Source organism: Grus americana, chromosome 32 (genome assembly GCF_028858705.1).
Source record: "Grus americana isolate bGruAme1 chromosome 32, bGruAme1.mat, whole genome shotgun sequence".
NCBI lineage: Eukaryota > Metazoa > Chordata > Aves > Gruiformes > Gruidae > Grus > Grus americana.
The window spans coordinates 1,208,200-1,229,986 of NC_072883.1; the positions used below are offsets into that span (position 1 = coordinate 1,208,200).

General features: G+C 57.2%; 1 protein-coding gene across 1 annotated transcript; it reads right to left on the reverse strand.

Moving 5' to 3' along the window:
* Positions 1–18,074: 18,074 nt before the first annotated feature.
* Positions 18,075–20,185, reverse strand: LOC129198250 (butyrophilin subfamily 2 member A2-like). Its single transcript, XM_054807401.1, has 5 exons — positions 19,528–20,185; positions 19,368–19,391; positions 19,096–19,128; positions 18,461–18,607; positions 18,075–18,160 (listed from the first exon to the last, which is right to left on the reverse strand). The coding sequence occupies exons 1-5, from the start codon at positions 19,562–19,564 to the stop codon at positions 18,075–18,077; spliced, it is 327 nt and encodes a 108-aa protein (XP_054663376.1). The 5' UTR covers positions 19,565–20,185.
* Between the last annotated feature and the right edge of the window lie 1,602 nt (positions 20,186–21,787).

The following is a 21,787-nucleotide window of genomic DNA, read 5'->3' on the forward strand; positions in this document are numbered from 1 at the left end:
GTCCTCCTGTCCACATCCCCACCGTGTCCTTGTGCCCTTCCTTCCTTTGCCCAAAGAGCTTTTTGGTGAAGGCAAAACATTCTTCTGACACCACTTACCTTTCCTTCTCCACAGATAAGCACTGAGGCCAAGGAACACCACTAAAAGCAGGAGGAGCACAGCCACACCAACCATCCAGGGACGGGCATTGTGGAAAAAGGGAGCTGAGAAACAAAACCATCAGCAGGAAAAGGGATGGTTTTACAGTCCCGTGTTTGAGCAGAAGAACAAAAAGACAAATGCCCCAAAGCTCGAGCTCACAAGCCCCTTGTCCTGGGAGCCCTGGCCTCAAGGGGACATAGTCCTCTCTCTCCCCTGCACATACCAATGCTCACCTGAAGCGCACGAGGCTCCGGTTCTCTCGTGCACTAGAACTGATGTGAAGGTGCACACCCCTCCCGTGCCCCCACACCCCACACCTTGCACTGGGAACCCCAGATCAAAGCTGCTCAAAGCACCTGAGATGTGCAGGGACGTCTCCTGCTCCTGGTTGAGGCGGCTGTTCCTGACCACGCAGGACAAGTTCCCATGTCTGTTCCCATTGGACACAACAATGATGTCTTCGATGTCAAACAAGCCCCTCTCATCCGAGGAATGTCTCTGGGAGACCGAGGGGAGATGCTGCCCGTCAGAATCTTTCCACAGCACCTCCGGTTGTGGGTACCAGCCGGCCGATCGACACACCACCCGGATGCCTCCGTCCTCGTAAGCCTCCAGGGAGAGCTGAGGGACAGAGCCTGTGGCTGGGGAAGAGCCCGTGGTTGGGGTCAGTGTGGGATGGACTCAACTCAAAGGTGATGACCGAATCCGATAGCAGACACATCACAGGTCCCACCAGGGCTGTGGGACCGGCCACCAAACCCACCCCAACTTGTGCAGGAACCACAGAGCATTGATGCCAAACAACCCCAGATCTCCCACAAAACAGCCCAGCAGAGCAAGACCCAGCTGCCGAGCTTCAGAGCCTCAAGGCAGCATCAGCACTGACCCGTCTTTATTCAAGAAGCCCCAACACTTCCAGACAACGTGCCAGGTCTCCTACGGCACAAAGGGCAAAGCCAAAGCAAAGATCCAGCTGCTCAGAGCCAGGAAGAGATCTCTTCCCAGCTCCACACCTAACAGCATCAGGTCCCAGCCTTGGCTTGGCTGGCAGCCCCAGCTCTCAGCCCAAGGAGCTGCTCAGCACATTGTCCCCACGGCCTTCACAACATCACCAGGACACCCTTCACAGGCATAACAAACACCCCCCAAATCCGCCACATCCATTTGGCTCTGCCACAAAACTACCTCCAGCACCACCTGCGTGCTCCCTCCTGGGCAGGCACTGCAGGCAACAGCCCCCTCGCACCCCACCTCTTTCAACGGCTCCTGTCCTTCGGCACCTCATCCACACACCTGAGGATGGGACAGAGCTCTGGGAGGGACACACAAACCCACGGACACCCGCACCAGCCCCTGCAAACACCACACCCACCACAAACCTGCCACCTCCAGATCCACCATAGCTTCTCCATAAGAGGCACCATCTGTCACAGTGCAGATGTACTGACCATCATCAGAGGGTCTCAACCCAGAGATTCGCAAGTCCAGGCGTCTGCTGGAGAGACCATCTCTGACCAACTCTGTCCTCCCAACATATTCCTCCATCTGATCCCTGTACAGGTCCTCTCCATTTCAGTAGTGGTGCACTGTTTCAGAGACATGATGCCGGATCCACCCGATGTCCAAGCTCCGAGCGTCCACGCTGGGGGACAAGTGACATGGCAGCACGACGTACCACCCCACAGAGACACGGAGATTGTGGTCTGGTCCCACCACTCTGAAGTCAGCTTGGTGATGGAGAAGGACACAGAGACACGGAGATTGCGCCTACGTTAATTTAGGGGCATTGCATGGCAAGGGGCGAGCTTGGTGTGACCTTGGTGCACGCTCCATCCCACGGGCGTTACTTTGCCCTCCCCATGGTCCTAAGACAGTGGAGAAAGTGGAGAGGCAGTGGGAGGACTGGAAGGAGAAGGAGGTTTCCTGGGAGCGGGAACGTGCTCCAGAAAACAACCTCCACCCCAGCCAGCCCTGCTGCAAGCCAGAAACGTTTGAGGGGAGCGCTGCAGGACGGGACCAAAGGTGCCCCCAGGGCAAGGGACGTATTGCAGAAAGAGCCCAAGGGAAAGCAAAACCCATGCGGGGCCCAGCTCTGGGCTCAACTCCCCCCACCCCACGGCACCTCACCTGCCCCACACCTACCCCCCGGAGGGGGAGAACCCCCCCGCCAGCCCTGCAGGATCCCTACCTGATCCCAGCCGCAGGACGTGCAGAGTCACCAAATAACTCAGGAGGCCCCCGGGGCTCGCGGGGAGCCACATCTGCGTCCCGAGCTGGAGAAGAGGGATGGGAAGGGAGGCAGAGGGAGGGGGATGGGGAGTTACAGCTGCTGGAGAGGGGATGGGGAAGAAGGGCTGCACCTGCCCCGAAAGAGGCTCCAGAAATCCCACCAAACCACCTGCACCAGCACCCTGACGGCAGAACAAACCGTTGCTCCAGGGCAGGACAGGACCAGACACGGCTCCCCCGGTGCAGCCCCCTGCTCTGCCCCACTCCCCCTCACCAGCATTTATTCCAAATCCCTGACAAGACTCTAAAGGAAAGGAAATATTCTAAATCCCCTGTGGAGAGAAAAGTCACTCACCAGAGGGGTACGATCTGCAGAAGGCACCAGGCTGCTCAGTTTCCAGTTCAGAATTACTGCGTGTGGGGTGATTTTTAGGCTCCATCTCCTATACAATGTGCTGAGGTCCGCATGTATGTCAGCAAGTCATGAGTTAAAAATAAACCTGCAAGGAGGAAGCAAGCATAAAACAGAAAGGCAAACCAGCAGCTTCCCCATTCCTGCCTGGATGGAAGCTGCTGAAGGTGGCTTTTCCCGGAGCTGCACCTCTCCCGGCAGCCTGTGCTGGGGAACAGCACTAGGCCAGGTTTGGCACCCAGAAATACCTGTTTCCTTTCCCAAAAAGGGCTGATTGTCTTGTGCATGAGCACTGTCGCTGCAGCAATGAGCAAACCCCCAACCAGACCCCGGGGAATTGTCCACCTGAGCCAGTTGCACTGGGTCCATCTCTTGGGGTTCTTTGGTGTTTCAGGACATTGGTGTGTTCTGGAGTGCAAGGCAGGAGCCCCTCAGTCGTAGGAAAGAGAAAAGGAGAAGAAGAAAGGCAAAAGAAGGCTGTTTGTTGGGGGCGATGGTGCAAAGCTTAGAGCTTCATTGTGATGTTGGGCCATCCAGGAGGAGCCCAGCAGCGTCCCTGCAGCCCGACAACAGCCAGGAGCTCGTGGGGAGTGGGGGAGAAGGGGACAAGATGGGGGGTGGAGGGGTTTGAAGTGTTGGGACATGCCAGCTGTACCCTGTCCCTTTGCCCTGTCCCCTCGGGGACCTCAGATCCCAGGGGAGGACATGTCCCCCGCTGTCCCCACCCTCCCATCCCCATGCAGGGGCAGCCCATCCCCAAGAGCAGGGGTGCAGGGGGGTGCAAGGGGCTGTACCCAGAGCAGGGTTATGGGTACCAGGGGGCGTGGGGGCCATTCCCAGAGCCTGGGAGAGGGACCAGGGTGACCACCATTGACCCCAGGGCTGTTGGGGAGCCCGGACCCAGCTGCAGTGGAATCTTGGAGGGGCAGAAGTGGATGGGGAGGGTGCAGAAGGAGAGTCAAGAAACCCCCCCAAGGATGGTGCAGCAGGGGGGCGTTCCTGTTCCTGCCCCGGTCATCCTCCACCCATTACCTGCATGGGGGTTGCGGCATTACTGGGAGCGGCTCATTACCGAGAGCGAGTGTTGGTACTGGCTCGGAGCAGCCGGGCTGCCTGGGCTCTGCTTTGTCCTCGGTTCCCGCAGCCCCAGCCCCTTCTTGTGTGTCCCCCGCCCCTTCCCGTATCCTGCCAGGCTCCAACACCCACAGCCCGTGCTCCCAGCACCATCCCATCCCATCCCATCCCATCCCTCCTGATGTTGTTCAGCCCCAGCCCCAGCTGAGCACCACGTGCCGCTTGCTCACCCCTCCCCTGGTGGGATGGGGAGGAGAATGGAAAAACAGAGGCAAAGCCTCGTGGGTTGGGATAAGGACGGGTTACTGGGACAGCGAGGGAGAGGGAAACAATCAACAACAGTACTGATAACAGATATTCACTGTGAGTGATAAAAGAAAGCAATTCACTGATCCCACGATCGACCGACCGGATGCTCAGCTCGTCCCGGAGCCACGCCGAACCCGCCCCTCCCCGACTAGCCCCCTTTCATGGGGAGCATGACGTCACATGGGATGCAATAGCCCCCTGGCCAGCTTGGCTCACCTGTCCTGGCTCCTTGTGAAAATTAACTCTACCCTAGCCAGAACCGGGATGTTATCCACCCCTTCTTCTATACCATCTAGGTCACGCCTAGATTATTCACAGAGATCGTTCCCTTACTCTACAGGCCATCGCCCTAAAATGTCCGTCGAGTTCATTTAGTCCATGGTGTTGGGTTCCATCTGTCATTACAGCCACCCCTGTAGCCCCCCCGCTACCAAAACCTTGCCACGCAAACCCAATACATCCCACCCCTTGCCTCTGTCCATCACATATTTAGGAAGTAGCATTACAATACACACTCACTACAGAAACTTCACACACTAAATCACATCAACAAGAAAAAAGACAAAAGAATTCCTCTCACCAAAATCAAAATAACATCATCACAACTCCAAACAAGAGGGGACAATTTCCACACGCAGTCCACCCCTCGTCCCTTCACCACTATTTCACTCTCTAGCTACGTTCCGTCCATGTTTTGCCCGTTACCTCTTCCAATTACTCTCCTTCCCTCGATTCTCTTGTGCCCCACGTTGGGCAACAAAAAAAAAGACTGTGGTGGGCTGACCCTGTCTGCAGGCCAGGTGCCCCCCAGAGCCGCTCCATCACTCCCCCTCCTGTACTAGACAGGGGAGAAAAGGTGTAATGAAATGCTGGTGGGTCGAGAGAAGGACAGGGAGAGATCACTCACTAATTATCGTCATGGGCAAACCAGACTGACCTTAGAGGAAAAAATTCATCCAATTTATTACCAGGCAAAACAGAGTAGGGGAATGAGAAATAAAATCAAATCTTAAAACACCTCCCCTCACCCCTCCCATCTTCCCGGGCTCAAGTTCACTCCCCAGCTCTACCTCCTCCCCCTCAGCAGCACAGGGGGCCGGGGAATGGGGGTTGCGGTCAGTTCATGACACGATGTCTCTGCCGCCTCTTCATCCTCAGGGGGAGGACTCCTCTCATCGTTCCCCTGCTCCAGCATGGAGTTCCACTCATGGGACACAGTCCTTCAGGACCTTCTCCAACAGGAGTCCTTCCGATGGGCTACAGTCCTTCATGAACTGCAACAGTGTGGGTCCCTCCCACAGGGTGCAGATCTTCAGGAGCAGACTGCTCCAGCATGGGGTCCTCCACGGCGTCACAAGTCCTGCCAGCAAACCTGCTCCAGCATGGGCTCCTCTCTCCACGGGGCCACAGGTCCTGCCAGGAGCTTGCTCCAGCGTGGGCTTCCCACGGGCCACAGCCTCCTTCAGGTGCCTCCACCTGCTCCGGCGTGGGGACCTCCATGGGCTGCAGGTGGAATCTCTACACCCCCTCATCCTTCCTCCATGGGCTGCAGGGGGACAGCCTGCTTCACCATGGCCTTCACCACGGGCTGCAGGGGGATCTCTGCTCCGGTGCCTGGAGCACCTCTTGCCCTTCCTTCTGCACTGACCTGCGTGTCTGCAGAGTTTCTTACATCTTCTCATTCCTCCCTCCCCCTGCAAAAGCTCTCTGTAACTTGTTTTTTACCTTCTTAATTATGTTATCACAGAGGCGCTGATTGGCTTGGTCTTGGCCAGCGGCGGGTCCGTCTTGGAGCTGGCTGGCATTGGCTCTGTCAGACACAGGGGAAGCTTCTAGCAGCTTCTCACAGAAGCCACCCCTCTAGCCCCCCCCGCTACCAAAACCCTGCCATCCAAACCCAATACCCCATCCCATCAATCCCTCTCCGTCCCACCCCATCCTATCCATCCGATCCCACCCCATCCCATCCCACAGTCCCCGGTTCCTCTGCAGCACCAAGCAATCAATATTGCTAAATATCACCCTAAAAGAGCTCCAGGTTGGGAAATTCTTTCTCCACTCAGAAGGTTCCTCTGCTGCTGCACCTAAAGCCCCTCGGTTACCAAGATGCTTTCGCACACTCAGCCCCATTCCCAAAAGCAGCAACGAGCCGCAGCCACCTGTCCCGAGTGCCCAGCGAGGAAGGGGATTAGGGAAAGACCAATCAGTCTTGGTCCCAACAGGACTGTGTGGTGTAGAAGGATGCTGAGAGAGCAGGGGCATCCTGGGGACAGGGGGTGCTGGCAAAGTTTGGGTCTCCCCAGAAGGAAGAGAAGGGGGTGCCTGAGTTGTGAGTGCCCCCCGCCTCTGCCCCCCACTCCCTGTGCTCATCCTGCAGGGAGCTGCCCCCAGGCTCCTGCTCCAACCACTGCTCCAAGTGCGCTGGCTGCAAATGCCCTTCGCGGGCAGGCAGGAATCAGGACAAAAAGCCCCCAGGAACCAGCACGGCCACACTCCATGGTCACCCACAAAGCTTTCTTGAAGGCCATGGTGCTGTGCCTGGGCAGGGTGGGCTTGGGCAGGGCAGAGAGGGACATGTGCTGCTGCGGGATGGAGGAGAGGAGAGCGGGCAGTGTCTGCAGAAGGGCAGGGGCTGTCCGGGGCTGCGGTGGGGATGGAAGGGGGGCAGAGGGTCTAGGAGGTGCAGTCCCTCAGGCACAGCTGGGTTTCCTCTGTCTCCACCCAAAACCAGGGTCGGATGATCTCTCCATTGAACAAGGCTGGTGGGAAAGTGAAGATCTTGACCCCGCTGTCGGCATCAATGAAAGTCACCAGCCCCTGCGTGCAGTCCAGACAGACCCAGAATCTCCTGGGGACCCGGCCCAGGGACAGGGGACGAGAGGTGAGAGACACAAAGTGCCCTTCCCAGTGCTGCACCCCCCAGATCCCTCCTGCAGGGCTCAGGTCCGCATCCCCCTTCCTGTGCACAGAGTCCCTGGCCACCCCCACAGCCCACCAGGATTCACCTCCCACCTCCCCCTTCACCTCCACCCCCCAGCAGTGCCTCCCCTCCCTGAACCCCTCCTGGCCCAGCACACAGCACCGAGTGTCAAATCTCTCAGGGGTGTCGGGCAGGTCCTGCCGTGCTCTTCCCCTTCTCACACTTCTCCCATCCGCTGAGAGGACAAGTTCAGGATGAGCCGAGTTTGGATCCAGGGTCACCACGTCTGCAGGGGACAGGAGGAGCCAGAGCATCAGGGGCAGAGCTGCGTCGTGGGCAGGGTTTGAGCACCCTGGGGCCAGGCTCTGCCCCGCGGGGCAGCACACGGGGCATCTCCTTCCTCCTAGAGATGCCCATGACGGGGCCGGCCCCAGCACGGCCACGGCCCAGCTGGGTCCCCTGGGAACAGGCAACGGTGGGGCTGCAGCCCCAGCAGGGAGGAGCAGCATGGGGAGGCAGTGGCTGGGTCTGGGCAGTGCACGGGCTCTCAGGGGGGTGGCAGAGGGCTCCTCTTGGCCCCAGGGATGCCACTCACAATGCCTTGGAAAGGCAAGAAAAGGGGCTGGAGAACAGGCTAGTGCCCTGCTCGGGGGTGTCTGAGTCACCAAACACACCCAGGCATGGCCAGTCCCGGGCACTGCCCAGCCCAGATGCCCCTTGCACACAAGCACAGGGAGGAGAACCACCCAGAATGGCAATAAAATACGCGATTACCTGGATTGTGGGGAAGCAGAAATTTTCTCCAGGCTACAAGGAGAGACAAGAGCTGGTCACATCCCACAGCCAGTCCCCAGCACCTCTGGGCAGGGGGAGGGTCCAGGCGTGGGCTGGTGTCCCCGAGCTGCCCACCCTGCCAGGCACATTGCCTTGGGCTTTCCCAGAGCCAGGGGCTGCAGGGATGGAGAGGACGGGCAAGGAGGGAAAGGGCCGAGCACAGAGTGCCTGGGACAGCACCCAAACCATGACAGAGCTCATGGAGACTCACCATTCAGTCCTGCAACTGTTTTCTCTGGAAAGCAAAACCAAAAGCAATGTCATCAGAGGGGACAGCTGCTCATCTCATGGCTGCTCCCACAGGAGTAGAATGTGCTTGGGCAGATCCCCAACTCCTTCTTTTTGGTTGTGGGAAAAGACCACCTTGCTCCTGGGAAGGGCTCCCTGCCCTCCTATCCCCCCGTCAGCCCAACCAGGCACTCTGGACTTAAGCCTGACTCAAAGATTGAAGGCTCAGCCTGCTTGAAGCTAACTGATTACTGGGAAAACATCAGGAAATGGCTGCTCCAGACTAAGGATCAGCAAGGCACAGCTTCGAGCAAGATTTTCACGAGTGGGCAGAATAAGGAGACTGTTTGACCACGCCACCAAAGAGCCAAGGGACATGAAGGGCGAAGAGTGGAGGACATCCCTTTCCATCAGCATCAGCGCAGGAGAAGGCAGACCTGCAGCTCGGTCTCTGCTCCCCACTTTGATCCCTGTTTCTTTCCATGGGGCAGGACATGTCCCATGCCCAGTGAAGCCCCTGATCCCAGAGATCTCCTGCTCCATTTTGGGCTCTGTCAACCCAGATGAATGGCCAGAGAATGGTGAAGAGCCATCCAAACCCAAGTCCCTCCCAGGGGGGCTCCTTTGCCTGGAGGTTTTGCTGGGGGAAGGGGCCACAAGGACTCACCCAGCTCTCTGGACTGCAGCACTGAAAAGCAAAGGCAGAGGAAGAGGGGGGGTCAGGACAGCAGCTGGCTTCATCCCTGGGAACATCTCAAGAGGGCCTCTTGCACCTTCCCACCAGCCAGAGATGGTCTGGCCATGCTCCCGGATCTCCCGCCCACACCCCATCGTGTCCTTGTGCCCTTCCTTCCTTTGCCCAAAGAGCTTTTTGGTGAAGGCAAAACATTCTTCTGACACCACTTACCTTTCCTTCTCCACAGATAAGCACTGAGGCCAAGGAACACAAGTGAAAGCACGAGGAGCACCCCCACACCAACCATCCAGGGATGGGCATTGTGGAAAAAGGGAGCTGAGAAACAAAACCATCAGCAGGAAAAAGGATCATTTTACAGTCCCGTGTTTGAGCAGAAGAAGAACAAAAAGACAAATGCCCCAAAGCTCGAGCTCACAAGCCCCTTGTCCTGGGAGCCCTGGCCTCAAGGGGACATAGTCCTCTCTCTCCCCTGCACATACCAATGCTCACCTGAAGCGCATGAGGCTCCGGTTCTCTCATGCACTAGAACTGATGTGAAGTTGCACACCCCTCCCATACCCCACACCCCACACCTTGCACTGGGAACCCCAGATCAAAGCTGCTCAAAGCACCTGAGATGTGCAGGGACGTCTCCTGCTGCTGGTTGAGGCGGCTGTTCCTGACCACGCAGGACCAGTTCCCATGTCTGTTCCCATTGGACACAACGATGACGCCTTTGATGTCAAACAGGCCCCTCTCATCAGAGGAATGTCTCTGGGAGACTGAGGGGAGACGCTGCCCATCGGGATCTTTCCACAGCACCTCCGGTTGTGGGTACCAGCCGGCTGATCGACACACCACCCGGATGCCTCCATCCTCGTAAGCCTCCAGGGAGAGCTGAGGGACAGAGCCTGTGGCTGGGGAAGAGCCCGTGGTTGGGGTCAGTGTGGGATGGACTCAACTCAAAGGTGATGACCGAATCCGATAGCAGACACATCACAGGCTCCAGCAGGGCTGTGGGACCGGCCACCAAAACCACCCCAACCTGTGCAGGAACTACAGAGCATTGATGCCAAATGACCCCAGATCTCCCACAAAACAGCCCAGCAGAGCAAGACCCAGCTGCTGAGCTTCAGCACCTCAAGGCAGCATCAGCACCCACCCGTCTTTGTTCAAGAAGCCCCAACGCTTCCAGACAACGTGCCAGGTCTCCTACGGCACAAAGGGCAAAGCCAAAGCAAAGATCCAGCTGCTCAGAGCCAGGAAGAGATCTCTTCCCAGCTCCACACCTAACAGCATCAGGTCCCAGCCTTGGCTTGGCTGGCAGCCCCAGCTCTCAGCCCAAGGAGCTGCTCAGCACCTTGACCCCACGGCCTTCACCACATCACCAGGACACCCTTCACAGGCACCGCGCACACCCAGCAAAGCCACCACATCCATGCCGCTCTGCCCCAAAACCACCTCCAGCACCACCTGTGTGCTCCCTCCTGGGCAGGCACTGCAGGCAACAGCCCCCTCGCACCTCACCTCTTTCAATGGCTCCTGTCCTTCGGCACCTCATCCACACACCTGAGGATGGGACAGAGCTCTGGGAGGGACACACAAACCCAGGGACACCCGCACCAGCCTCTGCCAACACCGCACCGGACACAAACCTGCCACCTCCAGCTTCAGCGTCGCTTCTCCATAAGAGGCACCATCTGTCACAGTGCAGACGTACTGACCATCATCAGAGGGTCTCAACCCAGAGATTCGCAAGTCCAGGCGTCCACGGGAGAGACCATCTCTGACCAACTCTGTTCTCCCATCATATTCCTCCATCTGATCCCTGTACAGGTCCTCCCCATTTCAGTAGTGGTGCACCATTTCATAGACCTGGTTCCGGGTCCACCTGATGTCCAAACTTCGAGCATCCACACCAGTGGACAAGTGACATGGCAGCACGACATACCGCCCCACGGCGACACGGAGAGGGTGGTCTGGTCCCACCACACTGAAGTCAGCTTGGTGATGGAGAAGGACAGAGAGACAGAGTTTGCGCCTACGTTAATTTAGGGGCATTGCATGGCAAGGGGTGAGCTTGGTGTGACCTTGGTGCACGCTCCATCCCATGGGCGTTGCTTTGCTCTCCCCATGGTCCAAAGACAGTGGAGAAAGTGGAGAGGGAGTGGGAGGACTGGAAGGAGAAGGAGGTTTCCTGGGAGCGAGAACCTCCTCCATAAAACAACCTCCTCCATAAAACGACCTCCACCCCAGCCAGCCCTGCTGCAAGCCAGAAACGTTCAAGGGGAGCACTGCAGGACGGGACCAAAGGTGCCCCCAGGGCAAGGGACGTATTGCAGAAAGAGCCCAAGGGAAAACAAAACCCATGCGGGGCCCAGCTCTGGGCTGGGCTCTCCCCACCCCACAGCAGCTCCCCTGCCCCACAGCTGCCACCCAGAGTGGGAGAAACCCCCCACCAGCCCTGCAGGATCCCTACCTGATCCCAGCTGCAGGACGTGGAGAGTCACCAAATAACTCAGGACGAGCCACATCTGCGTCCGGAGCTGGAGAAGAGGGAGGGGCAGGGAGGCAGAGGGAGGGTGATGGGGGGTTACAGCCATCAGAGAGAGGATGGGGAAGAAGGGCTCCACGTGCCCCCAAAGAGGCTCTGGAAATCCCACCAAGCCACCTGCACCAGCACCCTGATGGCAGAACAAACCGTTGCTCCATGGTAGGACAGGACTGCACAAGGCTGCCCAGTGCAGCCCCCTGCTCTGCCCCACTCCCCCTCACCAGCATTTATTGCAAATCCCTTACAAGACTCTAAAGGAAAGGAAATATTCTAAATCCCCTGCAGAAAGAAAACTCACTCACCGGACAGGCACGAGCTGCGGCAGGCACCAGGCTGCCCAATAAATCCAACCTTTGTGTACTTTCAGGTGGAGAAAAACTGACTACGGGAGTGACTTCAGGCTTCTTCCCCCAAGATGAGGTTTTGCATCTTCGAAACCAAGAGGGTAGTGATAAAATAAACTTCTAACCACAAAACAGCAAAGAAAAATACAGTTTCTCTGCCAATTCTCTGACACCTGATGATAGGGAGAAGTGAGTGGCTGCGTGTGTTTTACACTCAGCTGCCTGCTGGTGGAAAACAACAACCCCACCCAAAACCGGGGTGGGGGGGATGATCTCTCCATTGAACAAGGCTGATGGGAAAGTGAAGATCTCGACCCCACTGTCAGCATCAATGAAAGTCACCAGCCCATGCGTGCAGTCCAGACAGATCCAGAATCTCCTGGGGACCCAGCCCAGGGGAGGAGAGGTGAGAGACACAAAGTGCCCTTCGCAGTGCTGCACCCCCCAGATCCCTCCTGCAGGGCTCAGGTCCGGATCCCCCTTCCTGTGCACAGAGTCCCTGGCCACCCCCACAGCCCACCAGGAATCACCTCCCACCTCCCCCTTCACCTCCACCCCCCAGCAGTGCCTCCCCTCCCTGAACCCCTCCTGGCCCAGCACACAGCACCGAGTGTCAAATCTCTCAGGGGTGTCGGGCAGGTCCTGCCGTGCTCTTCCCCTTCTCACACTTCTCCCATCCGCTGACAGGACAAGTTGGGAATGAGCTGAGTTCGGCTGATTTGGGATTTCAAACTGTAAACATCCAGCCCCTACTCCCAGGCCAAAGGTGCCAGCCCCAAAAGGGCTGCCTGGCCTGAGACCTCCCTCTGTCTTGGTTTAGCCCCAGCTGGCAGCTGAGCACCACGCGGCCGCTCACTCATCCCCTACTCCCCCAGTGGGATGGGGAGGAGAATGGGAAGACAAAGGCAAAGCCTTGCGGGTTGGGATAAGGACAGTTTACTGGGACAGCAAGGGGAGAGGGAAATAACAACAACAGTACTTAACAGAATGTACAGACCTGGTGACACAGTGCAGCTTCTCACCCAATGGCCATAGAACTTAGACCGCACCCTCAGACCCATCCCGCAGTCAGACTGTCCCGGAGCCATGCGCCCTGGAGACGTGCCACCCCCCTTTTATATGGAGCATGATGTGACATGGTAGGGAATACTCCCTGTGGCTAGTTTGGGTCACCTGTCCTGGCTGTGTCCCATCCCAGCTTCTGGTGAAATTTACCTCTATCCTAGCCAAACCCAGGACATTACCCACCCCTTACTCCATACCTTCTACGGCATGCCCAGACCCTACATGTCCCAATTAATCAGCACCCTTTCCCCTGTGTTTGAGATACATATAGACACACAGATCTCATTCCCTTAGTCTATAGGTGTCCACTGAGTTCATTTTGTCTGTGACTTTGGGCTCCATCTGTCACAACGGTCTCTCAGGGCAGGAGCGATGACATGTGCTGCGGGAACGTTGCATGCTGCATCTGGAACTCGCGGCTATGTATCTGGTGTAGTCCACGCTCGTGGTCTGTGAGTGTAAGATGTTGATTTTTCAAGGCCGTTGGTGGGTGCCAATTGCTAAGGCTAGTTCTAGTTCCATCATCGCAGCATTCATCCTTCATTAATTTGGGTGATTCTTACCGTAATACCCTTGATAGAGCGTATAGTAATTGTGGCAATGATAACGTACAATGCCAGGTTTGTTTAGCAATTAATGACAGACAATTGAATTTATTGGCTATTTTCACCCCAAATCAGATCCCCCTGAGGTACACATCGGACTTCCCCATCCTTCCGCATCACCCACCAGGTGCACCCAGGTCCTTGAGCAAAAGCAATGCCACAGATGGGTTTGCTTTTGCCTGAAGCAGGGCTAACCCAGACTGTCTTCTCCAACATATTCTCCATACATACTATGGGGACTTTACCTCCTTCTACAGGGCGTGGAAGTTTTGATTGGGCAGGGCCAGCTCGATTGGTAGACCCCCTAGTGTTAACTAACCAGGTGGCCTTTGCTAAACGTGCGTCCCAATGTTTGAAGGTCCCACCACCCATTGCTCTCAAGGTAGTCTTTAGCAGTCCATTGTATTGTTTGATTTTCCCAGAGGCTGCTGCACGGTAGGGGATGTGATACACCCACTCAATGCCACGCGCTTTGGCCCAGGCGTCTGTGAGGTTGTTCCGAAAACGAGTCCCATTGTCTGACTCAATTCCCTCTGGGGTGCCATGTCCCCACAGGACTTGCTTTTCAAGGCCCAGGATAGTGTTCCGGGCAGTGGCATGGGACATGGGATATGTTTCCAGCCATCCGGTGGTTGCTTCCACCATTGTAAGTACATGGCGCTTGCCTTGGTGGGCTTGTGGGAATGTGATGTCATCAATCTGCCAGGCCTCCCCATATTTCAGCCATCGTCCTCCATAGCAGACAGGCTTTAGCCACTTGGCTTGCTTGACTGCAGCGCATGTTTCTCATTCATGGGTAACATGTGAGATAGCGTCCACGGTCAAGTCCACCCCTCGCTCATGAGCCCATCTATATGTTGCATCTCTTCCTTGATGGTCTGAGGTGTCCTGAGCCCAAGAAGCTGTAAACAATTCACCCTTATGTTGCCAGTCCAGATTTACCTGAGCCACTTCAATCGCAGCAGCCTGATCCACCTGCTGGTTGTTCTGATGTTCCTTGGTGGCCCCAATCTTGGGTATGTAGGCATCTACCTGACAGACTTTCACAACCAGCTTCTCTAGCCGGGCAGCAATATCTTGCCATAATTCGGCAGCCCAGATGGGTTTGCCTCTGCGCTGCCAGTTGCTCTGCTTCCATTGCTGTAACCACCCCCACAGGGCATTGGCCACCACCCACGAGTCAGTGGAGAGGTAGAGCATCGGCCACTTTTCTCTTTCAGCAATGTTTCGAGCCAGCTGGATGGCTTTCACCTCTGCAGACTGGCACCTTCTCCTTCTGCAGCTTCTTGACTCGCCGTGTAGGAGTCCATACAGCAGCCTTCCTCCTCCGATGCTGTCCCACGATGCGACAGGACCCGTCAGTGAACAGGGCGTAGGGCTTCTCATTTTCTGGCAGGTTATTGTATGGTGGGGCTTCTTCAGCGCGTGTCACCTCCTCCTCTGGCGACATTCTGAAATCTTTGCCTTCTGGCCAGTCCACGATCACTTCCATAATTCCTGGATGATTGGGGTTTCCTATTCGATCCCGCCGTGGGATCAGTGCAACCCGCTTACTCCACGTAGCACCCATTGCATGGTGTGTAGAGGGGGCCCTCTCTTTGAACATCCAGCCCAGCACCGGCAGTCGGGGTGCCAGGAGGAGTTGTGCTTCAGGACCAACCACTTCTGAAGCAGCTGGAACCCTTTCATATGCTGCCAGTTTCTCTTTTTCAGTCGGAGCGTAGCAGGCCTCATATCCTCGGTACCCCCAACTCCAAAACCCCAGGGGTCGACCTTGAGTCTCCCCTGGTGCTTTCTGCCAGAGACTCCAGGCAGGGCCGTTCTCCCTGGCCGCGCTGTAGAGCACATTCTTTACATCTGGTCCTGCTCGGACTGGCCCAAGGGCCACCGCATGAACTATTTCCTATTAGATTTGCTCAAAAGCTTGTTGTTGCTCAGGGCCCCATTTGAAATCGTTCTTCTTCCAGGTTACATGGTAGAGAGGGCTTACAATCAGACTGTCATTTGGAACACGCGTTCTCCAGAAACCCACAACACCTAAGAAAGCCTGCTTTGGCTTTTTTTGTTGGTCGGTGGAGACATGGCTGCTGTTTCGTTACTCACATCCATTGGGATCCGATGACGCCCATCTTGCCATTTTATTCCTACACACTGGATCTCCTGTGCAGGTCCCATGACCTTACTTTGTTTTATGGTGAAAGCAGCTTTCAGCAGGATTTGGATTATTTTCTTCCCTTTCTCAGAAGCTTCCTCTGCTGAGTTGCCCCATGCGATGATGTCATCAATGTAGTGCAGGTGCTCTGGAGCGTCACCCTGTTCCGATGCAGCCTGGATCATGCCATGGCAAATGGTGGGGCTGTGTTTCCACCCCTGGGGCAGTTGGGTCCAGGTGGACTGGATGCCCCTCCAAGGGAAAGCCAACTGTGGCCTGCACTCTGCCGCCAAAGGAACTCAGAAAAACGCATTAGCAATATCAATTGTAGCGTATCGCTGGGCTGCCTTTGACTCCAGTTCCTATTGAAGTTCCACCATGTCTGGCACAGCAGCACTCATCAGTGGCGTGAATTCATTCAGGCCACGATAGTCTACTGTCAGCCTCCACTCTCCATTGGACTTCTGCACTGGCCATATGGGACTGTTAAAGGGTGAGCAGGTTCTGCTGACCACTCCCTGACCCTCCAGTTGACGAATCAGCTTATGGATGGGAACCAGGGAGTCTCGGTTGGTGCGGTGTTGCCGCTGGCGCACTGTTGTGGGAGCGATTGGCACCTGTTGCTCTTCAACCCTGAGCAACCCCACAAGAGAAGGGTCCTCAGAGACTGGGCAGACTAGACAATGGTTCAATTTCCTCCGCTCCCAAGGCAGCTATTCCAAAAGCCCACTGGTAGCCTTTTGGGTCCTTGAAATACCCTCTCCGGAGGTAGTCTATGCCCAGGATGCACGGAGCCTCTGGGCCAGTCACAATGGGGGGCTTTTGCCACTCATTCCCAGTTAGACTCACTTCAGCCTCCAGCAGAGTCAACTGTTGGGATCCCCCTGTCACTACGGAAATAGGGATGGGTTCCACTCCTTCGTAGCTGCATGGCATTAAAGTACACTGTGCACTGGTGTCCACTGGGGCCTTGTACTCCTGTGGGTCTGACGTGCCACACCATCGGATCCACACAGCCCCATAAACCCCGTTGTTCCTCTCCTGCACCTGGCTGGAGGCAGGGCCCCCTCTAATCCTGCTCATCATATTCGCTACTCACTTCTTGCAAAAATGACTTAGAGGTCCTTTCAAGAGGATCATGCGTACAAGCAGGCCTTCCTCTCGGTCTGGGGAACTGCCTGCTGGAAACTGGAGCAGCATTTTTCCTGGAAGAATCTCCTGTGGTGACTGTTTTGCCTTGCAGCTCATGTAGTCGTGCCTGTAGGATTGAGGTAGGTTTTCCATCCCGCTTCCTCATGTCCTCTCTGTGGTCACACAGGTAAAACCACAGGGTGCCTCGGCACCCCAAAAGGGGAGTGCCTGGCCTGAAACCTCCCTCAGCGGCCCTTGCACAGCCACACTCACACTGGGGCTGCGGGCTCGCCTAGCCACCTAAACAGTCCTAACAACACCTTACATCTGTCTCGCTGTCTACCACAGTTCAGCTTCAAAAGAGGGCAGGGGGAGCAGAAGGATGGCCCATAAACCCCCCAGATCAGCGCAGCGGGGGGATCTCGTCCCCAGCCCTGGCCATCCTCCGCCTGTTACCTACAGGGATGTGGCACCACCGGGAGCGGCTCCAACCATCAGTACTGGCTCCGAGCAGCCGGGCTGCCCAGGCTCCGCTTTGTTCTCAGTTCCCACAGCCCCAGCCCCTTCTTGTGCATCCCTCAACCCTTCCGGTGCCCTGACCAGCTTGGCCACCCTCCCACCCAGCTCCCAGAACCCTCCCATCTCATCCTATCCCACCCCACCCCATGCCATGCCACAGTCCCTGGCTTTGCTGCAGCACCAAACCCCAGAGCAGCAGCAGCAGCCACAATCAATTTTGCTAAATATCACTTTATAAGAGCCCCAGGTTGGGAAATTCTTTCTCCACTCAGAAGGTTCCTCTGCTGCTGCACCTAAAGCCACTCAGTTACCAAGATGCTTTCGCACACTCAGCCCCATTCCCAAAAGAAGCAACGAGCCGCAGCCGCCTGTCGTGAGTGCCCAGCGAGGAAGGGGATTAGGGAAAGACCAATCACTCTTGCTCCCAACAGGATTGTGTGGTGTAGAAGGATGCTGAGAGAGCAGGGCATCCTGGGGACAGGGGGTGCGCGCAAAGTTTGGGTCTCCCCAGAAGGAAGAGAAGGGGGTGCCTGAGTTGTGAGTGCCCCCCGCCTCTGCCCCCCACTCCCCGTGCTCATCCTGCAGGGAGCTGCCCCCAGGCTCCTGCTCCAACCACTGCTCCAAGTGCGCTGGCTGCAAATGCCCTTCGCGGGCAGGCAGGAATCAGGACAAAAAGCCCCCAGGAACCAGCACGGCCACACTCCATGGTCACCCACAAAGCTTTCTTGAAGGCCATGGTGCTGTGCCTGGGCAGGGTGGGCTTGGGCAGGGCAGAGAGGGACATGTGCTGCTGCGGGATGGAGGAGAGGAGAGCGGGCAGTGTCTGCAGAAGGGCAGGGGCTGTCTGGGGCTGTGGTGGGGATGGAAGGGGGGCAGAGGGTCTAGGAGGTGCAGTCCCTCAGGCACAGCTGGGTTTCCTCTGTCTCCACCCAAAACCAGGGTCGGATGGTCTCGCCATTGAACAGGGCTGGTGGGAAAGTGAAGATCTCGACCCCACTGTCAGCATCGATGAAAGTCACCAGCCCCTGCGTGCAGTCCAGACAGACCCAGAATCTCCTGGGGACCCAAAAGAGGGAGGTGGGAGAAGAGGTGAGAGACACAAAACGCCCTTTCCAGTTCTGCACTGCCCAGACCCCTCTTTCAGGGCTCAGGTCCGTATCCCCCTTCCTGTCCACAGAGTCCCTGGCCACCCCCACAGCCCACCAGGAATAACCTCCCACCTCCCCCTTCACCTCCACCCCCCAGCAGTGCCTCCCCTCCCTGAACCCCTCCTGGCCCAGCACACAGCACCGAGTGTCAAATCTCTCAGGGGTGTCGGGCAGGTCCTGCCGTGCTCTTCCCCTTCTCACACTTCTCCCATCCGCTGACAGGACAAGTTCAGGATGAGCCGAGTTTGGATCGAGGGTCACCACGTCTGCAGGGGACAGGAGGAGCCAGAGCATCAGGGGCAGAGCTGCGTCGTGGGCAGGGTTTGAGCACCCTGGGGCCAGGCTCTGCCCCGCGGGGCAGCACACGGGGCATCTCCTTCCTCCTAGAGATGCCCATGACGGGGCCGGCCCCAGCACGGCCACGGCCCAGCTGGGTCCCCTGGGAACAGGCAATGGTGGGGCTGCAGCCCCAGCAGGGAGGAGCAGCATGGGGAGGCAGTGGCTGGGTCTGGGCAGTGCACGGGCTCTCAGGGGGGTGGCAGAGGGCTCCTCTTGGCCCCAGGGATGCCACTCACAATGCCTTGGAAAGGCAAGAAAAGGGGCTGGAGAACAGGCTAGTGCCCTGCTCTGGGGTGTCTGAGTCACCAAACACACCCAGGCATGGCCAGTCCCGGGCACTGCCCAGCCCAGATGCCCCTTGCACACAAGCACAGGGAGGAGAACCACACAGAAGGGCACTAAAATATGCAATTACCTGGATGATGGGGAAGCAGAAACTTTCTCCAGGCTACAAAGAGAGACAAGAGCTGGTCACATCCCCCAGCCGGTCCCCAGCATCTCTGGGCAGGGGGAGGGTCCAGGCGTGGGCTGGTGTCCCCGAGCTGCCCACCCTGCCAGGCACATCGCCTTGGGCTTTCCCAGAGCCAGGGGCTGCAGGGATGGAGAGGACGGGCAAGGAGGGAAAGGGCCGAGCACAGAAAGCCCAGGGTAGGATCCTATGCCGTGACGGAGCTCACAGAGACTCACCCATCAGTTCTGCTGTTTGTTCCTCTGGAAAGGAAAAAGAAAAGCATTACAAGATCAGAGGGGACAGCTTCTCATCCCATAGCTGCTCCCACAGGAGCAGACAGAGTTCGGGCTGACCCCCAACTCCTTCTCTTTGGGGAATGTGAAAAACTCCGAAAACCTGGGAATGGCTCCTTGCCAGCCTGGTCACGTCCCATGGCTGGTGCTCAGGGCTCTAGGCAGGGGAGAGGGGACAACCCATTTCTGGTCTGCCCAAGCTGCCCACCCTCCCAGGCACATCGCCTTGGGCTTTCCCAGGGCCCAGGGATGCAGGGATGGAGAGGATGGGCAAGGAGGGAAAGGTCTGAGTACAGAGTGTCAGGGACAGCACCCCACTCGGTGATGGAGATCATGGACACTCACCCAGTAATGCATCTGTTTTTGCTGGAAGGCAAAACCAAAAACAATAAGTGATCAGAGGGGACGGCTTCTCATCCCATGGCTGCTCGTACAGGAGCAGAGAGAGTTTGGGCTGACCCTCAACTCTTTCTCTTTGGGGAGTGCAAAAAAACCCCAGACCCCAGGGAATGGATCCCTGCCAACCCATCCCCCCGTCAGCCCACCCAGGCACTCTGGAGTTCAGCCGTAACTTCAGGAGCCATCCAAACCCAAGTCCCTCCCAGGGGGGCTCCTTTGCCAGGAGGTTTGCTTGGTGGAAGGGGCCAGAAGGACTCACCCAGCTCTCTGGACTGCAGCACTGAAAAGCAAAGGCAGAGGAAGAGGGGGTCAGGACAGCAGCTGGCTTCATCCCTGGGAACATCTCAAGAGGGTCTCTTGCACCTTCCCTCCAGCCAGAGATGGTCTGGCCATGCTCCCTGTCCGCCCACACACACCCCATCATGTCCTTGTGCCCTTCCTTCCTTTGCCCAAAGAGCTTTTTGGTGAAGGCAAAACATTCTTCTGACACCACTTACCTTTCCTTCTCCACAGATAAGCACCGAGGCCAAGGAACACAAGTGAAAGCACGAGGAGCACAGCCACACCAACCATCCAGGGACGGGCATTGTGGAAAAAGGGAGCTGAGAAACAAAACCATCAGCAGGAAAAGGGATGGTTTTACAGTCCCGTGTTTGAGCAGCAGAAGAACAAAAAGACAAACGCCCCAAAGCTCGAGCTCACAAGCCCCTTGTCCTGGGAGCCCTGGCCTCAAGGGGACATAGTCCTCTCTCTCCCCTGCACATACCAATGCTCACCTGAATTGCACGAGGCTCCGGTTCTCTCGTGCACGAGAACTGCTGTGAAGGTGCACACCCCTCCCGTGCCCCCACACCCCACACCTTGCACCGGGAACCCAGATGAAAGCTGCTCAAAGCAATGCAGCAAACCCCAGCCCTGCTGCCGGCACCGCAGGGTCTGGCTGCCATCGTTGCACCTGAGATGTGCAGGGATGTCTCCTGCTCCTGGTTGAGGCGGCTGTTTCTGACCACGCAGGACCATTTCCCACGTCTCTTCCCATTGGACACAATGATGACGCCTTCGATGCCAAACAGGCCCCTTGCATCAGAGGAATGTCCCTGGGAGACTGAGGGGAGATGCTCTCCATCGGGATCTTTCCACAGCACCTCCGGTAGTGGGTACCAGCCGGCCGATCGACACACCACCCGGATGCCTCCATCCTCGTAAGCCTCCAGGGAGAGCTGAGGGACAGAACCTGTGGCTGGGGAAGAGCCCGTGGTTGGGGTCAGTGTGGGATGGACTCAACTCAAAGGTGATGACCGAATCCAATACCAAACACATCACAGGTCCCACCAGGGCTACAGGTCCGGCCACCAAAACCACCCCAACTTGTGCAGGAACTGCAGAGCATTGATGCCAAACAACCCCAGATCTCCCACAAAACAGCCCAGCAGAGCAAGACCCAGCTGCCGAGCTTCAGCACCTCAAGGCAGCATCAGCACTGACCCATCTTTCTTCAAGAAGCCCCAACACTTCCAGACAATGTGCCAGGTCTCCTACGGCACAAAGGGCAAAGCCAAAGCAAAGATCCCGCTGCTCAGAGCCAGGAAGAGGTCTCTTCCCAACTCCACACCTAACAGCGTCAGGTCCCAGCCTTGGCTTGGCTGGCAGCCCGCCCCAGCTCTGAGCCCAAGGAGCTGCTCAGCACCTCGTCCCCACGGCCTTCACAACATCACCAAGACACCCTTCACAGGCACCGCACACACCCAGCAAAGCCACCACAGCCATGCTGCTCTGCCCCAAAAACACCTCCAGCACCACCTGCGTGCTCCCTCCTGGGCAGGCACTGCAGGCAACAGCCCCCTCGCACCCCACCTCTTTCAACGGCTCCTGTCCTTCGGCACCTCATCCACACACCTGAGGATGGGACAGAGCTCTGGGAGGGACACACAAACCCAGGGACACCCGCACCAGCCCCTGCAAAC

Excerpts from the sequence above, each read along its gene's own strand:
- LOC129198250 (XM_054807401.1), bottom strand. The coding sequence starts at position 19,564 with ATGGGACGTGACCAGGCTGGCAAGGAGCCATTCCCAG. Across the intron at positions 19,392-19,527 it reads TGGCAAGGAGCCATTCCCAG|AGGAACAAACAGCAGAACTG; the intron begins GTTTTCGGAGTT and ends TTTCCTTTCCAG. Across the intron at positions 18,608-19,095 it reads TCTGCTTCCCCATCATCCAG|ACGTGGTGACCCTCGATCCA; the intron begins GTAATTGCATAT and ends TGTCCCCTGCAG.